Source organism: Aspergillus sydowii (genome assembly GCF_001890705.1).
Source record: "Aspergillus sydowii CBS 593.65 unplaced genomic scaffold ASPSYscaffold_2, whole genome shotgun sequence".
NCBI lineage: Eukaryota > Fungi > Ascomycota > Eurotiomycetes > Eurotiales > Aspergillaceae > Aspergillus > Aspergillus sydowii.
In genome coordinates, this window is record NW_024467860.1 from 2,310,681 (window position 1) to 2,334,720 (window position 24,040).

Genomic DNA, 24,040 nt, shown 5'->3' on the forward strand with positions numbered 1-24,040 from the left:
TATTATGTATTACGACGGAGCATGCATTCGGCGACGGCAGACCAATTGAAAGCCGACGCTGCTTTCAGCGGCTATATAAGGCAGGTTGATGATATCGGCCACCTGCTCAACGCCGCTGGGGGTATGTCTGAGCCCGAGCGACCACTCCAATGGCATTTCGATTGGTGGCAATGATCGGATATCTGATCGTTCATTGAATGGTACATGAGCTCTTGTCTCGCCTGGTCAACCACTGGTCGACGATGGTGTATTTATCCAAAATCACTAAAAGACTTGACCCACACGAGTTATCGGGGTCCAGTGCTCACTGTTCAGTTTATCGCCGACGATCTTCCTTCAGGCCGATCGAGATTCGAGATTCGCGGAGGATTCCCAACCCTAAAAAGTAAACAAGTCCAATACGGACCCAGCCCGGTGCCGTATTTTTTCAATAATAGCTTTGACCCCCTGCGCCCCCTGCACAATGGCATTGGGTGACACAAGACCCTTGCCTGACGTCCGGTTTCGGTCGACTGGAATCGCCCTGCGTTTCCTGTTTTCCTGCACGCTCACGCTGAAACTGAGCGTCCAGCCAGCCACCCAAACCAGCGGTCTGCTTCTGCTGCAGCGTCCACACCGAACAACTGCGAATAGGGCAGCGCTATTCCAGGATCCTCTAACTGGCAGTGGTATGCCACAAAGCGGGGCTGCCCTTGGTCGCTGAGATCGAAAAATTCAGCTTCAATGGTCGGTACCATTTTCCGAAGAAACCAAGAAAATAAATCAAAAATGGAAATATGTCGGCTCAGCGCCGCCTTTCAAAGAGATTATCTGAAGACATTTCAACACACAGATCGCCCAGTGCAATGACAAAGGGAAACGGATATGTTCGAGTATGGAATGAGGACGCCAGCCTCTCCAAGCAACGGGGCGACGAAACAAGGAGACCCTTGACCGAGTGCGCCAAGATAGAGCCAGAGGAGGAGAAGTAGCAGAAACAATGGAAAAGCCCGTCATACAGATACCATGTCAGTAAACCAGCATTTCAGATGTAACCAAAGAAAGAATTGACCTGAACTCACACCATCTTGTGTAACCTCGGCCAAAGAAGCATTTGAAATCGAGAGATTCTCCCTGTCTTTCAAAAGTTCACCTTCCTCTTCAATCTCTGCCGCTCTGCGAAGTACCAGCTCGTCCTGGAGGGGATCAAAGCCGGTACCACGTTTCGAGATCTGGGCTGCGGTCTCGGCCAGGATATTCCCCTTTTCGTGTGCGATGGAGCGCCGTCGGAGAATCTCATAGCGCTGGAATTACAACAACGCTTTGTTGATCTGGGGTGGAAGCTGTTTCGGGATAGAGGCTATTTCAAGTCCAAGTTCTTGGTGCAGTTTCTTTGAGGACACACCTGAGACCATGGGCCTGGTGGGGAAAGTGAGGGTCATGAATTCCGGCATGTTGATGCAGAGGCTTTGAAACTGAGGGTGCGCGGCAGTAAAACTTTGATGGGGATGACAGCTTGTTATAACTAGTAGCCTATTATTCTGTCCCATCAATGTATATAATTTAAAGCACAGGCCTACATAGTTTGGTAGTAATTAGATAGCAGATTTATAGTTTCGGTTATGCAAGGTTGTATATCAAAGTTTGTTCGTATTCCTCAAGGAACTATTACTTTTTCCATGTTGACCAAGAAGATACTCTTCTTGCCTTGATCAGTCGAGAAAGTTCAGATGGGAATGGATTGAGCAACTAGCGTCTTATCATATAGCCCTGGTACTTACGAGCACGACTTCACTTCTGACCTGATCAGCTTGAACCATTGGGCGTAATCGCAGCCTCTCGCACCCATTTCGCTATCGCATTCTCCATATATCCCTGCGTGATAACCGCCAGTTCCTTGTCTTCAATAATCGAGTCATGGTCTCCATCCTTTACAACCCCCCATTCGACATAATCGGCTCCCACCATCTCATCCCAACCCCCAGCATCGAAAATCTCACGCGGCGCCTGAAGCCAGTCCTGGCTAACCTGCATCTTTGTCCCTGGACCCTCTCTTTTCAGAAGCTCCGTCGCTTCGACAACCATTTCCGTTACCCTTTCATAATCGCCACGCCCAGCCCAGACGATAAAGACGCGCGGCCGGTTTGGACCGGTGAAGGGACGGGGCACATAGTTCATCTTCGCATAGTATGCCGCGACGCGGTGTCTCTTCCGAAACATGGGCACTTCGACGTCCGGCTGGCCCTCGCGACGGATCGGGGGGAATGCGCCCATCATTTGGAAGAGCTCGACGGTGAGTTCGGGGATGTGGGCTGGCTTGCGGGGCAGTGATAAGTCGAACATGAAGATGCCCAGGACTTGTTTCCCGTGCTCCTTCTGGAGCCGGTATGCTGTTTCGTATGCGGTGGCGCAGCCCATTGACCAGCCGCCGAGGATGTAGGGGCCTTGGGAATCGAGGTTGAGGATGGTGTTGGTGTAGATCTCGGCAGTCTGTTCTACCGTCCAGCAGGTTTCGTATTTGGTCATGAGGAATGGGGATCCGAAACTGTAGACTGCACGGTCGTTTGCGAACTTGGGCAGTGTTTTGTATATCAGGGGATTGCCGGAGCCCGGAGGGGTGAGGAAGATGGAGGGAACGCCTGGTCTGGGGGTTCCCTGGATCAGGACCGTGAAGCACTGATCAATGGGCGGGTCTTCCATGGCGGGTGTGAAGTCCGCAAAGTCTGCTGTGTCTGAAATCTCGCTGATCTGTTGGCAGATAGTACCGAATGTTGCCTGGGTGAAGAAGATGGATGACGGCAGTGATACTCCTGTTTCGATCTGGACGAGCTTGAGAATTGTGATGGACATGATTGAATCGACGCCCAGCTCGATCATTCGAACAGACTCGTTGACGGGATGACCTTTCTCCTTTTCCAAGGCCATGGACAGTGACTGCATCACTTGAGGGCCCGATATCGGCCCATCGATCCTGCAGTTGGCTTGTATATACTGGCGGCGCTTCTCCCAGTGGACCTTGACCAACTCTTCCAGCTTGGTCTTCTGCACTTTTCCTGCCATGGTCGTCGGGTATGATTCATGTCCCAATGTCTGCACTGGCACCACCTCTGCCGGGACATAGATATCTCCCATTCTCTCCAAGACGGTCTCTTTGAGTCTGTTGGTCGTATAGTCATCGACCTCCTGGTTCACGACGGCAACAGGAACCTCGCCAGCAACATCATCCGGGGCGCGCACAATCTGAGGCTGAAGAAGATGTATCTCAGGGATTTGGCCCAGAACGGCCTCGATAGCTGACGGTTCAATGTTCTCTCCTCCGCGGATGATCGTGTCTTTGTACCTACCAACCAGGTAGATACGATTGTCGGCGCCAATGAAGGCTTTATCGCCAGTGCGGAACCAAGGACTGCCATCGTCCGCGGTGTAGAAGTTGTCGTCAACCTTGCCGACATATCCGTTGATCAGACTCGGCCCCGTAAAATGCATCTCGCCAATCTCCCCCACCACAGCTGGCGCTTTGCTGTTGTCCTTGGTGTATATCCGGACCGTCATGCCCGGTAATGGCGTGCCAATAGAGACACGTCCGTCCTTGACAATACCACTGGGCTCGCTCACCACACCCGAAGAGACGAGAATGCCCTCGGTCATACCGTAGAGATTCTCCACGCCGGACGCACCCAGGGTATCGAGACAGATCCGCATGACCTTTTCTGTTGGCGCCGAGCCCCCCATTACGATCCGTCGAAGGGAGCTCAGTTTCCTCGATGCAGCGGGGAGATTGCTCAGCGCATGCAGCATAGTCGGCACCAGCCCTGCATGGCTAACCTGCTCCTCGCGAATGGCCTTTGCCACGGCCTCTGGACTGAACCTTGGCCCTGGGAGCACGACCGTGGCGGCGTTCAGGAACGGACCGATGATGCAAAGCCACCCGAACCCGTGGTTATTCGGCAATGTGAATAGTGCGCGGTCTCCAGGACGCATGGGGACATCGCTCTGGCTCCAGCGTTGCGCGGCCGCGAAGCCGTATGTCGAGGACATGTCGCAGCCTTTCGGTAGAGATGTGGTTCCGCTGGTGAAGAAGATGGTTTGGTCGGGAGAAGAAAGGTTTGGGTAGTCGTCTCTGCATAAGGTTTCTGAAGGTGGATTCAGCATCAGCTCATTGAAAGGTGTCCAGCCCTTTCTCGTATCTCCTCCTTCAACCACTATCCGGACGCAGTTCACATCTGACGTCAGCTCTTCAATCTGCGCACACATATCTGATGTCCCGGCTACGACGCCCAACAAGTCAGACTGGCACCCTTTCCTCGCAATCTGTAACATATGCCGCATCTCCACTGGATTCGCTAGACCCTTTGGATTGAGTGGAACGTAGGCGCATCCGATTTGATACGCAGCCCAAGTTGCAATGACATACTCAGCGGTATTCGCGATGAGCAGAACCAGCGGGTCACCTTTCTTCAGACCTCGGCTTTGTAAACCAGCGGCGAATTGCTTTACAGCGCGATCTAAGTCCCGGTATGTCCATCGCAGATACTCCGCCTCGTGCTTTGCGCTGTCGAGGGGTGGCTGGCTTGGGATTCCGTAGAGGGTGGAGGGCTGCTGTGTACTGACAAGAGCCACGGTATCCGGGTATTTCAGCACGTTCTGGTTAAACACCTCGCGGAGGGTAGTATCGAGCTCTGACAATGGAGCCCCGTGTAGTTCAATCGGAGGCATCATATTGAATGACTGATTCAGGCGGTTTTTCTTCTCTTTCCTGGATGACAACAGACAAAAAAAGAGCCGACGATCGATCGTCACCTCAAAGGCAGAAGGAAATAATTAAATACGCAGAATGCGACAGCTCGCTTGGACGCTCCGCAAAAGGTAATGGAGTCCTGCATGACTGGTAATCAGCGAGTTGTTTCGTCAGGTCTGTTCGCTGGGAGGGTGCTGCAATGCTGCATACATCGGCAGGGTTAGGGCATCTTTTGCTGTGGGTCAGTACCCAGTGCCGGCCATCTCTGTACCATGACGAAATATTGCTTTTTCAATGATTAGTTAGTTGAAAGTCGGTAGGTAATATTTGAAAGCGCTGAAACTCCGTATTGCGAGCAACTAACCATTAACTTAAGTGTACGAGGTGCTCTCTCGAACAAAGCACCCAGATTCCAACCCAGCTCACCATGTCTCAAACCATGACTTCTACCCGCGAAAAGACAACCATGATTGTCAGAGATCAATCTTTGGATGTCGCTGATCTCGACGTGATCAAACTGGAACGTCTTATTGCAAAAGACCCCGCTGAATCGGCAAAACTCTTGAAGGCCGCGGAATCAGAGGGATTCTTCTACGTCTCTTTTGACAATGACCTCTCAGCGAAGATCTCATCTTATCTCCGGACTTGCTATGAAAGTTCCCATGAATTCTTCTCCAAGCCTTTGGACGAGAAGATGAAGGCGTTCCACGAAGGTGTGGACTACGGGTATGTTTCTCTTGAGTCGGAGTCGAGACAGCCAGACTGACGGGCATCACAACAGCTACAAAAAAGCGGGCATCGAATCATTCGAAGTATGTATGCGAGTTATCTTCCGGTAGACAGTGCCTAATCTTTTTTTTTTTTTCCAGATACCCCGAGACAAACAGAACAGTCTCGCTTTACCATCCCCGTTCGCAGAACACGCTGGGCCGACCCTGGATCTTCTCAACATCTGCGACTCCATCACACGAACTCTCCTCCGCAGCATCTCCGAGAGTCTCGGTCCCAAGGAAGCGTCAGTTTTGGAAAATGCCCACAGCCTCGACGGCCAGAGCGACTCCGGACTGAAGTTTGTCTCTGGCCCCACCAAAGCATCCATCGCCGATGTGCCCGACACTACCCACACCGACGGGGGCTCGATCACCCTCCTCTGGTGCGAGAAATGGGCGAGTCAGATGCAGATGAAGGAAACGAAGGAGTGGCTGTGGGTCGATCCCAAGCCGGACTGTGTGTTGGTGAATATTGCAAACTATCTACAAGGGCAGGCCGGCGGCCGTCTGCACTCGCCCGTGCATAAAGTCAGCCAGCCTTTTGATGGCGAGGAGGACCGGTACTTTGTGTCTTATTTCTTGAGGCCGAATCACTAGACTTGCTCAATAAGATAGACCTTCGTCTCTCCGTGTCGAACACAATTCGGACTGTCAGTAGCGAAAGTACCCGGGCAGCTCAGCTTGCTGATTCCCAAACAATGCCCCACAGCTGAACCTTGGTGAACAATAGACTCGAACTCCGAAGGATGCAGTCAGAGTTGCATGGGTGGGGAGGTGAAGAAGTGAACCGTCTTATCACACCAGCTGCACGGCCCGTCGCTGACCCACTGCACTAGCAGCATGCAGATGATATATCGGACATAGCACATCTTGCAACATCTGCTCGATCTGCACTCTGCAGTTCTGCAGCCTGTCATCTGTAGTCTGTACTACACCGCTCATTACCAAAGCTCCTGTCTGAGAGCTCGGCCAACCACCGGCCAGTGGTCTTTGCAGATGCCCTCTTGGCGTCGTTTCCTTCAGCAGGCAGCTGCTGAGATCGCTGACAACTTCCAAAATACTCTCCCTGCTGGAGGAAACGAGTGTCTCACGAAGGATAATCATAATCGTCAAGACCGAGTCCCTCTCTTCGCGTTGGGCATGCGTGTCGTGACTGTGATGGACGGCTGCAAGAGCTCGGCTTACCCTCTTTAACTGATCGCCAATGCGAATTCGGACTTGCCATTGTTGGACGCGAGCCCTCGTCTAGTTCTGCAAGAGGAGACAGTACTTGTTGCCGCCATAGTATGACGCGTAATTCGATGTTTCCCACATTGCATTGCATTGTATTGAACAAGATACAGGTATTTAGGGCTCTGACATACACGTTTTAGCAGTAACGGGACATGTTCCTGGTTACAATTGTAATACAAATTTGTGTATCAAATGAGTCTGCTGATATTCGAATGTGGAAATAGCCTTGTCTGCGGATGAAAACCATCTTTGGGCAATCACGCACTCACAGCTTTGGAGTCATCCAACTGCTTCGCCGCGTGCCATCATTTTCCCGACAATATTGGCCCTGTCGTAGAATGACGCGGTGGGTGGTAGCAACGCACACTCCGCGAGTGAGGGTTTTCAGCATTCGACCGATATTCACGACGAGGGTGTTCTCAACAGGAGGGGCGGCGATCCATTCCCCGGCTTTATTTTAGACTTCTAGGCTGGAGTTTCCTGTCCCCTGTAAGGGGAATGTTAGGAAACCGCCGTCTTTGTGAGGGCCGACTTCTTGGGATCCTGCTTCCGGTTCCCCAGAGGCTTCGGGGCGAGGATACGCAGCGATTCGGAGGAGGCTGTAGCCGGTTTTCTCTAGTAGCTTGGTGAGCACGGTAGGCTCCATGTCCAGGGCCTCTGCAATTAGAATGGCAAACGTGTCCGCTAGTGCCTGTGTTTCGCGAAGATACGCTTCAACTGCCTGCCGGAAGCCTGGGACGCATGATTCAGGAGGCCACTATTGCATAAAGTCAACATCATACAAATATGGAGAGGCCGAGAAAGAATATGATCATACCTGGTTCGGACCGTTCAGGCTATGGTACTCTGGCAAATCCGAACCACGCACAGCAGAAGAGTCAAATCCAACCTTGATAGTCAGTATCCTTTAGCAGTTATCCTCAATGAACAAACAGTGCGTATACATGCCGTGATTCCGGATATAGAAGAACCCAACATTGACAAGAGCGTGCCTCAGAGCAGCTTGGAACTCAGGTTTCGAAGAAGGGGATATCGCGTCGCCATACTCGAGTATGGGGATTGATGTGAATTCGTTCGCCATGGTAAGCTCCACGAGCAAGTACTAGGTAGTTCAACCCACGACGATGGCGAGTTTGCAGCGACAAAACTTCAACCGCTTTGGAAATGACATGCTTCTGAAGTAAATATTTTCTCGACGAGAGCTCCAGCAAGACAAACTTAATGGACCCACCGAGAGTGCTCAGCACAACAGACTGACCGACTACTGTACGACGTCCTTTGTCCTTCGTGCATTGACTCCTGTACCCAAGCCCAAGCCTTGTTCTGTGGCATTCCAAATGCGAAGAGAGACCGCATAAACAAATATTTTTGCACAAATAATTGGATGTGCTGTTCTACCCCTGGTCATCTTGGTATTTTACAGTAAGTGTTAATAGTTCTAACCTTAACGGTATTATGGAGGATTGATAATCAAAGTATAACTATATATAATATTAATTATCTAAGCTCTTTGTAGAGAAAATATAATAAAATTATTCAAGGACTTACCTACTAAGATAACTATCTGTCATGGCCAGCTAGGGTATTGTGCGACTTGATCATTGAGGACTGGGGTAATTCTTCACGACGGAGATATACATACTCTTGTATGCAATATAGGAATAGACAGTGGGCGGTAGACAGAATATAGGCAAGTTCTATTTGACAAATTCGTGCAGGATAGTAGTAGAAAAGTCCATATACATGACAATCACAAAGGATGTATGAAATTGAGCTAAGCTGGCGTAAATAAACAGCAAGGTCTAGCCCATTTTTGTCCTTATAACTGAATCTCCTCCCGCCTCCGCCGGACACGCGCTTTCAAGCCCGGATGGGCAACATGAGCCTGTCCACGTTGAAAGCAAGCGCCCTCCTCCGGAATGGTAACCGAAACGTCATATTTCATGATGACATGGCAGAGAAGTATCTTCTGCATATACGACGCAAAGAATCTCCCAGGGCACGCCTGGGACCCGTGTCCAAAGCTGAACTGGTCTGGAGATGTTGATGTAAAGTTGTATGATGCCAGACTTACGGAGGGATCCGCCTTCTTGCGTAGATTGTAAAACCGATAGCCGTCGAACTTGTCGCCGTCAGGCCAAATGGAGGCATCGAGCATGTGCGCGCCGGAAACCATCATGGGGGTTCCTTTGGGGATGATGAGTCCATCTGGTAACACGACTTCTTCTACAGCGATTCGCTGTAACATGACTGGTATCAAAGTCAGTGGGATTCTCTTCTTTCCTCTTTCTGTAGTGCGAGTAGACTCACGAACGGACTCTGGATGCAATCGCTGCGCTTCTTTCAAGACACTGTCCATGAGCACAAGATTTTGTAGGGCATTCTTATTGAAACCCTCCTTTCCAACCACGTTGATAACCTCCGAACGGAGGTCCTTTATCAGTTGTTCGTTCCCCCAGATTGAGTGGAGGACGTGGGTGAACAATTCGCCTCCTCCATCGTACGACACCAGACACAGGGCGATTAACATGGATCCAAGGTCTTCTGACTGACCTCGGACCTTTTGATGCAGGAAATCCAGTGGGCTCTTGGGATCCTCTTCCAAGTTTTGCTGATCGAGCTTTTCTTTCAGAGGCTTCAGGAGAGTGTTGACATGATGGAGAATTGATCTGAGCTTCCGGCAATTAGGGAAAAAGGGCGCGGCCAGTGGTTTTGCCCATTTTGGGAATCGTCGAAGTTCAAATCCTGCCACGGCCGCCAGCTCGACATACTCAGAGCTCGCCCGAACCCAGTCTGGGTTTCGGTAGTAGTCCTTGTCGTTGATAAATACCCTGGACATTATTTGTCCAAATAATTTCCAAACACAATCTTTGAGCATGACCTCGTGGTAATCTGACTCGTCAGCTCCATTCTCGACGTTCATCCAACACGTCGGCTATAGGGTAGGTAATACCAGGGTTATCAGTCAAGACTTGACGAAGTGCATAATCAGACTCTTCATTAAGTGGCTGGATAAACGTCCCTGTTACCGTTAGCCCTAGGCAATTTGAGGGTACAAGTGAAAGAAAGGCTGACCTAAATGGCGATTCAGTGAATGCTTCGCCACAGCATGGACAATCCTTTTATCGCTTGTCATTGATGCCAGTGGCTCGAAGCCCGGAACGCCATTGTCCATTCTCTATCATTTTGTCAGCCCTTTCTTTATCAGAGGGGGCTTGACTTTCCTTACAACTGCGTGTGCCTTGATGAAATTCAAGCGCTTCTCATTGCGGATCATATCGACGTATTTACGAGACAGGATTAAGCGATACGCAGAATCCGTATAGAGATAGAAGGCATCTCCATGCTTTAAAAATTCAAAATTCAGGATAAGGGCAGGGAATTGGAATCTGGATATTACTGACCTTCTCCAGGCAGGATCTGACAAGACCAAGGCAGTCATCCAGGTACCGTTGCTTAGCTTTGCCATTGCCCAACTCATACCATTTTCTGCCAATAACTGGCAGCCGTGATGGATTCTTCAGCGACGTAGACTTCCACCAGTAGCATATGACAATGATAACCAGGCTGTAAAAGACATAGGATGGGTTGAGTTGAAAATGTCGATATCTTGATATTGCGTCTTCCAGATTGAAAGACATTTGGAGCCTTGGCAATATGAATGGATAGCAATTAATGATGATGAGGAGGGATCAGAAAAGAGTATTGATGTTCGACAGGGTATGAGTGAGGTGAGTCCAGTTCCAGCTCGCGAGTCCTTAGCAGCTCATTAATACTAACTGTTGACGCAGTCGGTCCTCGCTCCGCTACGCAAGGCTTCGATACCGGAATGCCGCAAGACAACTTGGAGCAAGCAATGTTCCGATTTGAATGAGTACCGTGGCACATGGGGTACACGGTAATTTGCAATACAACCCGAACAAGGCACCGAGTTGTCACTGCAGGTGGAGCTGACTGAGCTCGTGCTGCGGGTGATGGAGCTAGTTTGTGGAGTTCATGTATGTCCCCAGCCACGCATTGTTATTTGCCAGCTGTAGAAAGCATTTCCTCCTCATTCCGGTTCCAGACTTGGAGCTTGCAGATCGGATGTTCCCTGGTGGTACAAGCGAAGAGGTCTGCAATATACGAATATACTTCTGAACTGGTAGAATCACACAGCTGGCCATGCAGGAGCTGACACATCCAGCCAGCCATGATTTTTCACCGTCTTTTCAACTGCACACAGTGCTTTTGTGCTGCACTTTGCAGATCGCACTGAGAGGTGAGTTGAACTTTCAGTAAGAAGGAAATCTGTGGAGGTCTCGATCTCGATCCGGAAGGACATCGCCCTGGGCTTCAATTTTGTGGATTGTATCTTCAATCTCGCGTCGATGCAGGCGACCAATGGTGCGGTGGTCGGACGAAGCACATTATAGTGTCTCCCGATGTATGGAAGCAACAATCAATTTGAGCAATATTATGCCATTAAGAATCTTGCAATTTGCATTTTACAACGCGGTTACCTGCAATTTACGGTATTTAACAAGCTGCACTCTGTGACTTTTTCGAGGATCCATCGTAATCTTCGAGTAAAACCTCCCTTGCTCCGTACTGACATGCTCAGCTTCCTCCATTTAATCATGTATTCTCGTAATTCTGCCAAGTCGTATGCAGAGACAGCTCCCTTCATTTCTCTGATCTTCCCCCCGAACATGTCGTTGTTTCCCTTACTTATTAGAGAGCCCAAGCGATCGAACGTGTGGATCTTCAAAAATATTGGACTGCATCACCCAGGCCATGGACATCCCTCAGCTTATCGAGTCCATTAAGTTGGTCAATTCTTCCGGCGCCCTTGAGACTCTAGACCCCCAACAACGAGCTGAGCTTTACCAAGCCTGCGATCGATTGAGGAGTCAATGTGAATCTCCCCTGGATAAAACGCTCAGGCTTTCCTATACAGTAACATTGAACCCCCCGATGCTTTATCTCTTGAGCGCGGTCCAGGCTAACGACCCCCAAGTGCCATCAATCCATCGCAGTTCGTCTCGCTATAGATCTTAAGCTCTTTGATGCCATCATCAAGCGCTCCTCCGAGGATGAAGATGGCAAGGTGCGCGTCGGCCAGCTTTCTGAAGATGTCCAAGCCGATCCAAAGCTAGTTGGTATAACACGTCCCTTCTCTACTCAAACTCTAGTTTAGTATTGATGAGGAATAGGGAGGCTTATGAAGCTGCTTGTACCATTGGATATTCTCAAGCAGCATACCTCTGATACCTTCTCACCCACGCGATTTACAGAGGCCTACGTCTCGTCGTGTTGGATGTCTGCTGCAATAATATTCTTGTGAGTAGACTGGTCACTATTCTATATATCGAAGTCAACATACGACTAACATGATGCGTGCTCAGCACCCACCTCATCTCTTTCGTCATCCAGCTCCCCGAGTATTTCAAGCAGAAGGGATGGAAAACCCCAGACGACGTCGATAACCCCCCGTTTAGTGTCGCACTCGGCACCAAGAGCAGATATTTCGATTACCTCTCGTCGAAGCCTTACTACCAAAAAGCCTTCGACAGTGTCATGGCCTCACCCTACCGTCGCGACGAGATAGATTGGCTGGATTTTTTCCCAGTGGAAAAGAAACTACAAGTACAGAGCGCTTCCGATGTTGTTCTCGTGGATATCGGCGGCGGCCGGGGAAAAGACATCCAGGCTTTCCACGAGAAGTTCCCTAGTCTGCAGGGAAGACTTGTTCTCCAGGATTTACCACATGTGCTTGATACCGCGGATCTCCCCAGTGTAATCGAGATCAGGCCCCATAGTTTCTTTGACGAACAGCCTGTCAAGCAAGCAAAGGCTTACTACCTCCGCACTGTCCTGCATGACTGGCCGGACAAGGAGGCCGTGGCGATTCTATCGAGGATTCGTGAAGCAATGGGCCCCGATTCTTTGGTGTTGATTCATGAGAAAGCTATGCCCGAGACTAATATCCCTTGGATGGCTGCGATTGGCGATGTGACCATGATGACTGTGTTCGCGTCGGCTGAACGAACGGGGAAGGAATGGGAGTCTCTGTTGGACAAGGCTGGGCTGAAGCTCAATAGGATTTGGAAACCAGAGGGTACTGGCGCACAGCAGCAGGTTATCGTTGAAGGAGCACTCCATTAAGTTGAATGATGCCACTGTCGCTGTTTAAATATACTGAATATAGTCTGTCTCGGCTTGAAGCGCAAGACCGTTGTTGCTGTGGAAAGAGCGATATAGGAATTCCTATCTGTTCACTAGAACTCTTCATGAAGAATAACTATCCGGAACGAAGCCAATTCATTACCGGAAGCGCTCTACCATCAACATTTGAAGAAACATGTTTATAAAGTCTTTCTCTTCTACTCTCCAAAATTATCTCCTGCGTATTGATATGGGCAAAAGTACCGTAACAGGGCCAGCTAGCCGTCTTTTACTGCCCGCGCCTCGCACTCCATCTGACGCCAAGTGGTCATCTTGCAGACAACAATACGCAGCTTCATTGTATTTCCTGCGTAAAGAGCTTAGATAGTCAATATTACCTATAGCTATATTCAGATCGTCAACTCTCTGTACGGTAATACTGCTAAGGTTGTTGTAAAATGCGAAGATGACCACTTGGCGTGGCCAGCTTGGGGTATGTGCCCAATCACACCGTCCTAGTGTCACCCCCTAAGGTACGCCTACAAAGGAAAAAAAAGAAAACACAGTCCGAATACGTCAAGAGAATCGGAATCCTCGTGCTGGGTCTCGACACATGAAGAGATAAAGTTCACCCCCTCCCGCCCCCACCAACGACCTTCATCCATTCCCCAAAGTCTTTCCCTCTCTCAATTATCCGGACTATCCACCATATCCAAATCATCATGGCTTCTAACTTGAACCTCACTGCAAAGACCTTCAAAAGTCTACACAAGCCACACCAACCTGTCGTTCTTGCAAATGTCTACGATGGCATCTCAGCAAAAACAATCGCATCACTGCCCTCTTCCAAAGCCATCGGAACAGCAAGCTATGCAATCGCCGAAGCCGCCGGCATCAACGATGAGGCGCTGACCCTCGAAGAAAACATCAGAGCCACCAAGATAATTGCATCCTCCATCAAGGAATCCGGCAAACCGCTGACCGTCGACATCCAAGATGGGTATGGCGAGCAGCTCGAAGACGCAATCAAACAAGTAATCGAAGCAGGCGCCGTGGGTGTCAACCTCGAAGACTTCGACAAGGAGAAGAAGCAGTTCTACAGCGCTGCCGATGCAGTCGATAGAGTCAAGCGGGCTCTAGCTACCGCGAGCGCCCTGGGTGTTCCTGATTTCGTGGTCAATGCTAGGGCCGACGCCCTTATATACGGCGGTGCGCTTGACGAGGTTGTCTCGCGCGGCCAGGCATTCCTCGCTGCTGGTGCGACAACCGTGTTTGTTATGGGCCCTATGGATAGGCCGGTTCCTGGGGCGCTGACAAAAGAAGAGATCACGAAGCTGGTGGAGGCATTTGAGGGCCGAGTGAATGTGGGGCCTGGGGCGTTGAGTACAAAGGAAGTTGCTGCGCTTGGTGTTTCGAGAATTAGTGTCGGGCCTGGACTTCAGTTTGCTGCTGTAGCTGCGATTAAGAACTCGGCTGAGCAGATTCTTGATGTTTGACTGGTGCTTATTCAAAATTTGCGCAGTCTTAGTGTGCAGTGCAGATGTACCTACCGTACATACTACCCATTACCTAGGTGTTTCAGCAGTTACCTATCACCCTGCCTAACCTAGCAGGGCCGAATACAACTGGTATTTTGTCTTGAAAGAGGTGTAGTAGGTACCTACATATACAAGAGATATTTCCACATTTGAGTAACAAGCCAATACCGATGCGAGAAAATATAGAATAAGCCCAGACGTTCGTCGACGCCGACTAGAGCTGTTGTGGAATCGATTCCAGGCGCCCGCAAAAAGGACGCTGTCGGGCACTTCCTAATATACGCATCCAACGGCGCTGTCTATCCCCGAAAGGGACCCGATCTGACCTTGGCCGTCGGCCGTGGTCGTTGGTAGCCGTCGGCAGTTGGCTTGGGTCATTTATGTACTCTGCAGAGGGCCCTAGAAGGCTGGGTGGGACTTCCGGGGAACCCGACGACCTAACTGGCTTGGCAAAATCGCGTTTATTTGACCGAATTTTTCTGCCCCGACACCAAGCGGTCGGTGATTGATCGGGCCTTGCTCTGATTTCACCCGATTGCTCTGTGCACGCACTGGTCGTGATCCCCGAGCGAAAAGCGGCGCTGACCTAAACTTAATTTGGAAGTCGAAACTATGCCGGGCTGAGTTCTGTGAAAGCCGACGGCGTCAAGACACTTGCTTGGCTTGTTGTCAAGTAATATGTACTGGAGTCTGTGTCTTTGACATATTAACTGGAAGCACTGCCATCGTTGGCACGCATTACTTGTCGCGGCTTTTGATCCTCCTTGTAATAATGTCCCTCCCTTTGTTTCAATGCGGAGTTGGAGAACAGCCGTGTCTGCCTTATAAGGTTCAGGAGTTCGAACTTAAATGGTGAACTAAACCAACATCATGGATCCATCTATGATTTCCTTTGTTCAGGGATTCGTCGTCTCAATGCGAAGGACGGGCCCCGTGTCTTATAGCGGCTAGTTGTTCAGCAAGCGGGACTCAGGGTACACAGCACACTTTTAGAAAATCGAGGTCAGCATTGGAAACTAAATATAACTGCTCATTATTGTCTATATATTACGAGAACATGTAAGATGGCATGGTTTCGAAGTAGACTGAGAAGTGCACAATCTATGCTTGCCTTTACGTGGTTGGCGGAAGCTGTAAACATGTCGTATTTGCCTGAAGGGAAAATGAGGTATGATAAGTGGAATTCAAATTTATAGAGATGTCTATTCTTGTTGAAATGGGGGGATTTAGGGAACTGTTTATTGTTGTGTCCTGTTCTGGCAGTGAATGGAAGGTATATATATATACAATGTAGACTAGCACTAGAGCGGCCGAAGAGATCTCAACTACCGGGTCATCAGCCTTATTTATGTTTTTATATGGGATAGAAACGAGTTCATGTACTGGGAGTACACCACTTTGCCATCCATCATTGCCATGGTTTCCTCGTTAGGTTCCATTGTCCGGAGCTGGGACTGGTGCCGTGCGGAATCAATCCGTCCTCGCCGGCCAGCCCACAAGCGGCAAGAAATCCCGTGAAGCGGGATTCCATCCTTGCCTCCACGAAATTCCACCAAGGCAGCTGTCAGCGAAAGCGGAATAACGGCCCTTGAGCGACTCAGGAGGACGAGGAATAATTCCAAGGTTGCTTCGAGACAATGCTGAAACGAGCGCCGGCCCTCATCACTCTTCAACGTTGGCTTATCTGATTCTGCGAGAACCACCCGCGATCAACGTAATCTAGGGACGATCGTCTGTCGCCTTTGCAGACCCTCAGATCAGATAACCGCGCCAGTATCTCTGTCTACTCCATGAATTAAATTGTAGAACTAAGCCTGCTCTTAGATGCGGCAAATCCTGCCCGCACGAACCTGGGGTCCTGGGCCATCGCCGCAATGCAATGGTTGGGAGCCAAAGGCGGAATTCGGCTACTTACGGTGTGGGAGTGTGCTCGGTAGCCTTTTCGGGAGATTTCCCCATACAACGCTCCAGGTCAATGCCTGTTGTCGCCTCCATCCGTGGACAGCACCGCGCTCCGCCCGCCACCTCCAGTTTCAACCTGGAGGGAAGTGCCCGAATTTCTCTTCCGAGCCCGGAGACGCACCGTCGAACGTGGGGTCCGCTGGCAAACTGCCAGCGCATATATAGATAGCGGTGCCGAGCCTGAAGCATGGGCTGGCTGTCTCGGTCTTCCTCTTCCTGTCTTGCTGTACATATTGCAGAGTGCAAATTACTTTTTCAACTCACTATTTCTTGTCTCACATTCGCGCGGGTGTCGGACTGACCGACAGTCTCAAGCACAGGCACACGCACTCTCGCCCACGGCCACGGCCTGACTTCAGCCCCCGCCCGGCCTCGGAGCAACTGGGACTGTTTTTTTTTGGCGCGGTTGGTGCTGTTGCTGCCTCAGTCAGCACTTTCTGCCCCCCCCCTTCACGTTCACTTCCACTTTCCGGCTTCCGAGTCGTCTTCTGGGGACCACTTAAGGCGAGGATCAGACCACGGCGCCCACCTGAACTCCGACGTTCTCTCCGCTTCCTCACTGCGTGTCCTTTCCCTTCCCTCTACGGGCTTGCCCTCGCTCTCTCGTCTTCCCCTCACCATCCCCTCTTTACTCTTCAACAGCATTGGATCCAGGGTCTTTGTCTCTGCCAAGACCCGGACCAGCGATCAGGGGTGCCGTTTTTCTCCCCTTTTCTCTCTCTAATCTCGGGCAGTCACTCGCTCGAGTTCTGTTCAACCGAGTGTTTCCCGTGCGCAGTCGACGAACTCCCAACATGTCTCAACTCGACACTCTCGACGTGGTCGTTCTCGCGGTGCTCTTGGCCGGTAGCATTGCCTACTTCACCAAGGGCACCTTCTGGGCCGTCGCCAAAGATCCTTATGCCTCCTCCGGACCAGCTATGAACGGCGCGGCCAAGGCCGGCAAGTCTAGAGATATCGTGCAGAAGATGGACGAAACTGGCAAGAACTGTGTTATTTTCTACGGATCCCAAACTGGAACAGCGGAGGATTACGCCTCAAGATTGGCGAAAGAAGGATCTCAACGGTTCGGTCTCAAGACTATGGTGGCCGATCTCGAAGAGTACGACTACGAGAACTTGGACAAATTCCCGGACGACAAGGTTGCGTTTTTCGTTATGGCCACCTATGGAGAAGGTGAGCCTACCGATAACGCTGTCGAATTCTACCAGTTCCTCACCAGCGAAGACGTGAGCTTTGAGGGTGGCGGCTCCGCCGACGACCAGCCGCTGTCTTCTCTCAAGTATGTCATCTTCGGTCTGGGTAACAACACATATGAACACTACAACGCTATGGTACGTCAGGTTGACGCTGCTTTCACGAAGCTCGGTGCACAACGTATTGGATCTGCTGGTGAGGGTGATGATGGCGCCGGTACAATGGAAGAAGACTTTTTGGCATGGAAGGAACCCGTGTGGGCTGCGCTCTCCGAGTCTATGGGTCTGCAGGAGCGCGACGCCTCCTACGAGCCGGTTTTCAACGTTACTGAAGATGACTCTTTGAACCCAGAGGACGCATCCGTCTACCTCGGTGAACCCACCAAGGGACATCTTGACGGTGAAGCAAAGGGCCCCTTCTCTGCGCACAACCCTTTTATCGCACCCATTGTCGAATCTCGTGAGCTGTTCACTGTCAAGGACCGCAACTGCTTGCACATGGAAATCAGTATTGCTGGAAGCGGCCTCTCGTATCAGACTGGTGATCACATTGCGGTGTGGCCCACTAACGCAGGTGCCGAAGTGGATCGGTTCCTTAGTGTATTCGGTCTCGAGGAGAAGCGCAACTCGGTCATTAGTATCAAGGGCATTGATGTTACCGCGAAGGTCCCTATCCCGACTCCTACCACCTATGATGTTGCCGTTCGTTACTACATGGAAGTTTGTGCCCCGGTTTCTCGTCAGTTCGTCGCGACTCTTGCTGCCTTTGCCCCTGATGAGGAGAGCAAGGCCGAAATTGTGCGCCTTGGTAGTGACAAGGATTACTTCCACGAGAAGATCACCAACCAGTGTTTCAACATTGCCCAGGCCTTGCAGACCATTACCTCCAAGCCCTTCACCAACGTTCCGTTCTCTCTACTCGTTGAGGGTCTTAACAAGATCCAGCCCCGTTACTACTCGATCTCATCCTCGTCCCTTGTCCAGAAGGACAAGATCAGTATTACTGCTGTTGTGGAGTCTACTCGCTTGCCCGGTGCTACCCACGTCGTCAAGGGTGTCACCACGAACTACCTTCTTGCTCTGAAGCAGAAGCAAAACGGAGACCCATCGCCCGATCCCCACGGCCAGACTTACGATATCACTGGTCCACGCAACAAGTACGATGGAATCCATGTCCCAGTTCACGTCCGCCACTCCAACTTCAAGCTGCCCTCTGATCCCTCGAGACCCATCATCATGATCGGTCCCGGCACTGGTGTCGCTCCTTTCCGTGGGTTCATTCAGGAACGTGCTGCTTTGGCTGCCAAGGGCGAGAAGGTCGGCACTGCTGTTTTGTTCTTTGGCTGCCGTAACCGTGACGAGGATTTCCTCTACCAGGATGAATGGAAGGTATGTACTCTTCTGCGATACTGGTTGCACCATTTCTCTCTGAATTGTTCTAACCATAATGCTTTATAGACTTTCCAGGACCAGCTTGGTGACAACTTGAAGTTCATCACTGCATTCTCCCGTGAATCATCGAAGAAGGTTTATGTCCAGCACCGGCTTCGCGAACATGCTGAGCTTGTCAGCGACCTGCTCAAGCAAAAGGCGACGTTCTACGTTTGCGGCGATGCTGCGAACATGGCTCGTGAAGTCAACCTTGTGCTTGGTCAAATCATCGCGAAGCAGCGTGGTCTCCCTGCTGAGAAGGGAGAGGAGATGGTTAAGCATATGCGGAGCAGTGGTAGTTACCAAGAGGACGTCTGGTCATGATCCGCTTACTCCTTTTACCACTATCCTCATGCCATGACTTTCTTACATTCTAACACCCCACTTGTTTATATCTGCACATATACTCCGATTTACCTGGTTTTGTTGGCGTGGTTTCTGTATGCCTAGTGCTTTGCTTCCTCCGACGGTCGTCCAAAAAAGGAGTTTTGACCATTATATGGATGAGATAGACGGTATAACGATGCTGTAAGAGACAGAACGTCTCTATGATTGCAAGTCAATTTTTTTTTTTTCGAAGCCCAGTATCATTTATAATATACAGATCAATTATATTTTCCAGAGGCCACTATTCTATTTATAATGGACTGTCTGTAATAATGTTTAGATTGATAAAATTATGTAGCAGCGGGGGGCTGGCGGAGTTAAGACGGAGAGTCCGCAAACAAGCGTCATCGGATTTCTGCAAGATGAACGCGCCCGCCGACAAACCTCCAAATCCCGCATACCTCAGCCAACTCCAGCGTCAAATTCATCCTATCAGCCATCCACCCTGCCACCTCCCGATCGCACGAGAGGATGCAGATATACATGCTGCGTTGAGATTGATAATTTCTCATGCGAACAGTTCCTGTCCTGCTTCTGGGATAGGGCCGCGTCCGTTCCCCGCAGGTAGTCCTTGGAAAAGCACCCGACCCGAGGAGGGAATCAGACAACCGCCATCAAAGAAAGATGTCGTACATTGTGCCAATTCATCGCGCGAGCAGCATTCGCCATGCTTTGAAGCTGCGTTTCATGAACCCCGAGGACGAGTGTCTGGTTGTTGCGTGCGTACCTGGCCTTCCCACTCGATTGACAAGCTTTGGCTCGATTCGGCCTTGAAGAAGGAAAAGGAACTTTGTTGCTGACAGTCTCGATGAACTTTATACAGAAAAGCGAATCAACTCGAATTCTACGCCGTGACGCCTGATGGGCTCGCCCTTGTTACATCATGCTCGATATACGCTAGGGTGACGATGCTGGCGTGCCTCCCCGCACCCGCGGACTCGCCGACAGACCACCTTTTCGTCGGCACAGATCGCTACTCGTATTTTACACTTTCATGGGATAGCGCAAACAACCGGGTTCATACGGAGAGGAACTATGTCGATATCTCCGACCCGTCGTCCCGCGAGGCACAAACTGGGAGCCGGTGCATGATTGACCCTAGTGGCCGGTTCATGACGCTGGAGATATATGATGGTATGATTGTGGTTATACCGATTGTGCAATTGCCCGCGAAGAGGAGAGGGCGACCGGTTGCGATGCCTACTGGCCCTGATGCACCGCGGGTTGGGGAGCTGGGTGAGCCAATCATTACGAGGATCGATGAGCTGTTTGTGCGCTCGTCTGCTTTCCTGCATGTCCAGGCTGGATCTCCGCGACTGGCGCTTTTGTATGAGGATAATCAGAAGAAGGTTAAGCTTAAGGTTCGGGAGTTGAAATACACCTCTGGGGCAGGTGCCGAATCGGAGTTTACGCATTTCGCGGATTATACGCAGGAGTTGGATCTTGGTGCATCCCATCTCATACCTGTTCCTGCTCCTTTAGGTGAGTCGGCCCTTTTCCGTTTGTGAAATTGTTTTTGCTGATAATTAATCTAGGCGGCCTTCTTATTCTGGGCGAGACGTCGATTAAATACGTCGACGCTGATAATAATGAAATTGTATCGCAATATTTGGAGGAAGCAACAATCTTCGTGGCTTGGGAACAGGTCGACAGCCAGAGGTGGCTGCTAGCGGATGACTATGGAAGGCTGTTTTTCTTAATGCTGGTCCTTGATGGTTCGGAGGTGGAACGCTGGGAATTACACAGCCTCGGAAACATCCCTCGAGCCTCCGTCCTGGTGTATCTTGGGGGTGGTGTGGTGTTTGTAGGATCACACCAAGGCGACTCCCAAGTCCTGCGTATCGGCGATCGATCGTTTGAAGTGATTCAGACCTTATCCAATATTGCACCCATTTTAGACTTCACAATAATGGATCTCGGAAACCGCACGAGCGAAAGTCAGACGCATGAATTTTCGACTGGCCAGGCTCGGATCGTCACTGGTTCTGGGGCGTTCGATGATGGGACCCTGAGAAGTGTGCGCAGCGGTGTGGGAATGGAGGAGTTGGGTGTCTTGGGGGATATGGAGCATATTACAGACTTGTGGGGTTTGCAGGTTGAGTCGAGCGGTGAATTTTTGGATACGCTCCTTGTCACATTTGTGGATGAGACGAGAGTTTTCCGTTTCAGTGCCGATGGGGAGGTAGAAGAGCTGGAAAGCTTCCTTGGGTTGAGCCTTTCGGAGAACACGTTGCTTGCGGCAAATCTACCTGGCGGCCGGCTACTGCAAGTCACGGAACGGAGAGTTCTCATTGCAGATATCGAGGGCGGAATGACTGTCTACGAATGGGAGCCACAAGGGCAGCTTATCATCACCGCGGCTTCTGCTAACGATGACACGATAGTTCTGGTCGTGGGTGGCGAGCTTGTGACTGTGCTGGATATCCAGTCAGAGCCTCAAGTCAGAACGGAAAAGAATTTCGGCGCAGATAATCAGATTTCGGGTGTTACGGTCCCGTCGTCTCCCACTGATGTTTGCATACTTGGATTCCCTCAATTGGCGAAGGTCTCGGTTCTGAAGTTGCAGGATTTGTCCGATATCAGTACGACATCTCTTGGCCCTGCCGGCGAGGCCTTCCCACGTTCTGTTCTGGTCGCCAGGGTATTGGCGGATAACCCACCGACCCTATTCATTTCGATGGCCGATGGAAGCGTTATAACATACAATTATAACCCCGTGGACCATACCCTCTCTGGAATGAACAAGCTTATTCTTGGTTCTGAGCAGCCGGCTTTCAAGAAACTGCCCAGAGAAAACGGACTGTACAATGTATTTGCTACGTGTGAAAACCCCAGCTTGATATACGGATCCGAAGGCCGCATCATTTACTCTGCAGTGAACTCGGAAGGGGCATCGCGGATATGCCATTTCCACTCAGAAGCATACCCAGAGTCAATTGCCGTGGCTACAGCCCAGGAGCTCAAGATTGGTTTGGTCGATAAGGAAAGGACCACACAGATCCAGACACTTCCAATCAAAGCCACCGTCAGACGCGTCGCGTACTCTCCTTCAGAGAAGGCGTTTGGCATGGGAACGATTGAGCGCAAGTTGGTCGAGGGGGAGGAGATCGTACGGAGCCAGTTCGTGCTTGCTGACGAAATCCTATTCAGACGGCTGGATGCCTTTGAATTTCCAAAAGATGAGATCGTGGAAAGTGTGATCCGTGCCGAAGCCACGGATAGCAAAGATGGCGAGCCAATGGACCGGTTTATTGTTGGGAGCGCGTATCTGAGCGATGAGGGTGGGTTTGAGCCGCCCAAGGGACACATTCGTGTCTTTGAAGTCGACAACGGCAGAAAGCTCACCATGGTCCAAGAGACAACCGTGAAAGGAGCATGCCGTGCGCTAGCAATGATGGGCGATAAAATCGTGGCTGCGCTTGTTAAGACAGTAGGTCTCCCCAGTATTATGATTCTACAATGATTCTAACCAGCCCTAAGGTTGTTGTATACCGGTTGGCCCACAAATCTGGCAGACTGCAACTTGAGAGACTCGCCAGCTACAGGACATCCACGGCACCCGTGGACATCACAGTAACTGGAAACGTGATTGCCATCTCCGATCTCATGAAGAGTGTCTGCATTGTTGAGTTTGATGAAGGTAAAGACGGCCTCCCTGATAAGCTGACAGAGGTGGCTCGTCACTACCAAACTGTCTGGAGCACCGGCGTTACCTCCATCGCAGAAGACACATACCTCGAAAGCGACGCAGAAGGTAACCTGATCGTCCTCCGCCGCAATCGCTCAGGCGTCGAGGAAGAAGACCGACGTCGATTAGAGGTCACGGGCGAGATCTCCCTTGGCGAAATGGTCAACCGCATCCGCCCCGTCAAAATCCAGAGTAGTGCGACAGTTGTCCCGAGGGCTTTCCTCGGAACGGTACGTTATCTCCAGTTCCGTCGGATCCCTCCCACTCCAATCCCACCCCCACCCCCACATGCAGACGACATCCCAAAACTAACGTTTACTCACCCCACATAGGTCGAAGGTTCCATCTACTTATACGGAGTAATAAACCCAGAATACCAGGACTTCCTGATGCGTTTCCAAGCCACAATGGCAAGCCGCGTCGACTCGCTCGGTGGTATCCCCTTCAACGAGTTCCGCGCACTTCGGACCATGACCCGGCAAGCTAGCGAGCCGTACCGGTTTGTAGACGGCGAGCTGATCGAACGGTTCCTGGTTTGTGAGCCTGCCGTGCAGAAGGATATTGTTGACATGGTGGGTAAGGATGTGGAGGAGGTGAAGCTGTTGGTTGAGGCTTTGAGGAGGATGCACTAGGCCCCGGCTGCTTCTTTTTTCACTTCTGGTAATGGACTGGGTCAGTTTGGTATGATCTAGATTATCCTATCTTAGCGATGATGAGAACGAAATACATGATTTTGGTTAAGAATGTGGCTAGTCTATTGGTGTGGAGTTTACTGAGAAATCGATTTTATCTACCCAGGTAACTACCGCCACAGTTAACGGTATGCTTCCCGTCTGCTTTAGAGTCGCCACTTTATTTATCCTTGGGTCTTGTTCGAGGAATTGAATGACCGTATACTACGGAACCTCGACTTCTCAACCTTTCTTGTCCTTTTCTAAGAGCCCTTGGCATAGTTAAGTTAACTGGGAATC

At 50.7% G+C, this 24,040-nt stretch overlaps 8 protein-coding genes across 8 annotated transcripts; 5 read left to right on the forward strand and 3 right to left on the reverse strand.

Annotated features, from left to right (window-relative positions):
* Positions 1–1,785: 1,785 nt before the first annotated feature.
* On the reverse strand, positions 1,786–4,698 carry ASPSYDRAFT_28188 (uncharacterized protein; the record flags this gene model as incomplete). Its single annotated transcript, XM_040844486.1, has 1 exon — positions 1,786–4,698. One exon carries the CDS (start codon positions 4,696–4,698, stop codon positions 1,786–1,788), a length of 2,913 nt encoding a protein of 970 aa, XP_040706359.1.
* Positions 4,699–5,043: 345 nt separating this feature from the next.
* Positions 5,044–6,333, forward strand: ASPSYDRAFT_41229 (putative oxidoreductase, 2OG-Fe(II) oxygenase family). The gene is made up of 3 exons (XM_040846231.1): positions 5,044–5,443; positions 5,499–5,529; positions 5,587–6,333. Exons 1-3 carry the CDS (start codon positions 5,145–5,147, stop codon positions 6,082–6,084), a joined length of 828 nt encoding a protein of 275 aa, XP_040706360.1. The 5' UTR covers positions 5,044–5,144; the 3' UTR covers positions 6,085–6,333.
* Positions 6,334–6,794: 461 nt separating this feature from the next.
* Positions 6,795–7,758, reverse strand: ASPSYDRAFT_41231 (uncharacterized protein). Its single transcript, XM_040846232.1, has 3 exons — positions 7,669–7,758; positions 7,538–7,609; positions 6,795–7,477 (listed from the first exon to the last, which is right to left on the reverse strand). The coding sequence occupies exons 1-3, from the start codon at positions 7,696–7,698 to the stop codon at positions 7,178–7,180; spliced, it is 402 nt and encodes a 133-aa protein (XP_040706361.1). The 5' UTR covers positions 7,699–7,758; the 3' UTR covers positions 6,795–7,177.
* A 549-nt stretch (positions 7,759–8,307) lies between these two features.
* On the reverse strand, positions 8,308–10,642 carry ASPSYDRAFT_41236 (cytochrome P450). Its single transcript, XM_040846233.1, has 6 exons — positions 10,125–10,642; positions 9,950–10,066; positions 9,796–9,898; positions 9,674–9,742; positions 9,031–9,612; positions 8,308–8,970 (listed from the first exon to the last, which is right to left on the reverse strand). The coding sequence occupies exons 1-6, from the start codon at positions 10,359–10,361 to the stop codon at positions 8,540–8,542; spliced, it is 1,539 nt and encodes a 512-aa protein (XP_040706362.1). The 5' UTR covers positions 10,362–10,642; the 3' UTR covers positions 8,308–8,539.
* Positions 10,643–11,348: 706 nt separating this feature from the next.
* Positions 11,349–13,110, forward strand: ASPSYDRAFT_41237 (uncharacterized protein). Its single transcript, XM_040846234.1, has 4 exons — positions 11,349–11,658; positions 11,720–11,861; positions 11,916–12,042; positions 12,108–13,110. Exons 1-4 carry the CDS (start codon positions 11,497–11,499, stop codon positions 12,865–12,867), a joined length of 1,191 nt encoding a protein of 396 aa, XP_040706363.1. The 5' UTR covers positions 11,349–11,496; the 3' UTR covers positions 12,868–13,110.
* A 137-nt stretch (positions 13,111–13,247) lies between these two features.
* ASPSYDRAFT_41238 (isocitrate lyase/PEP mutase family protein) lies at positions 13,248–14,647 on the forward strand. The gene has a single exon (XM_040846235.1). It carries the CDS (start codon positions 13,590–13,592, stop codon positions 14,361–14,363), a length of 774 nt encoding a protein of 257 aa, XP_040706364.1. The 5' UTR covers positions 13,248–13,589; the 3' UTR covers positions 14,364–14,647.
* A 2,514-nt stretch (positions 14,648–17,161) lies between these two features.
* On the forward strand, positions 17,162–19,318 carry cprA (NADPH--hemoprotein reductase cprA; the record flags this gene model as incomplete). The annotated part of the gene is made up of 2 exons (XM_040851630.1): positions 17,162–18,952; positions 19,022–19,318. 2 exons carry the CDS (start codon positions 17,162–17,164, stop codon positions 19,316–19,318), a joined length of 2,088 nt encoding a protein of 695 aa, XP_040706365.1.
* A 687-nt stretch (positions 19,319–20,005) lies between these two features.
* On the forward strand, positions 20,006–23,701 carry ASPSYDRAFT_28195 (DDB1/RSE1 family protein; the record flags this gene model as incomplete). The annotated part of the gene is made up of 5 exons (XM_040844487.1): positions 20,006–20,100; positions 20,205–20,863; positions 20,917–22,811; positions 22,862–23,299; positions 23,402–23,701. 5 exons carry the CDS (start codon positions 20,006–20,008, stop codon positions 23,699–23,701), a joined length of 3,387 nt encoding a protein of 1,128 aa, XP_040706366.1.
* Positions 23,702–24,040: the final 339 nt, after the last annotated feature.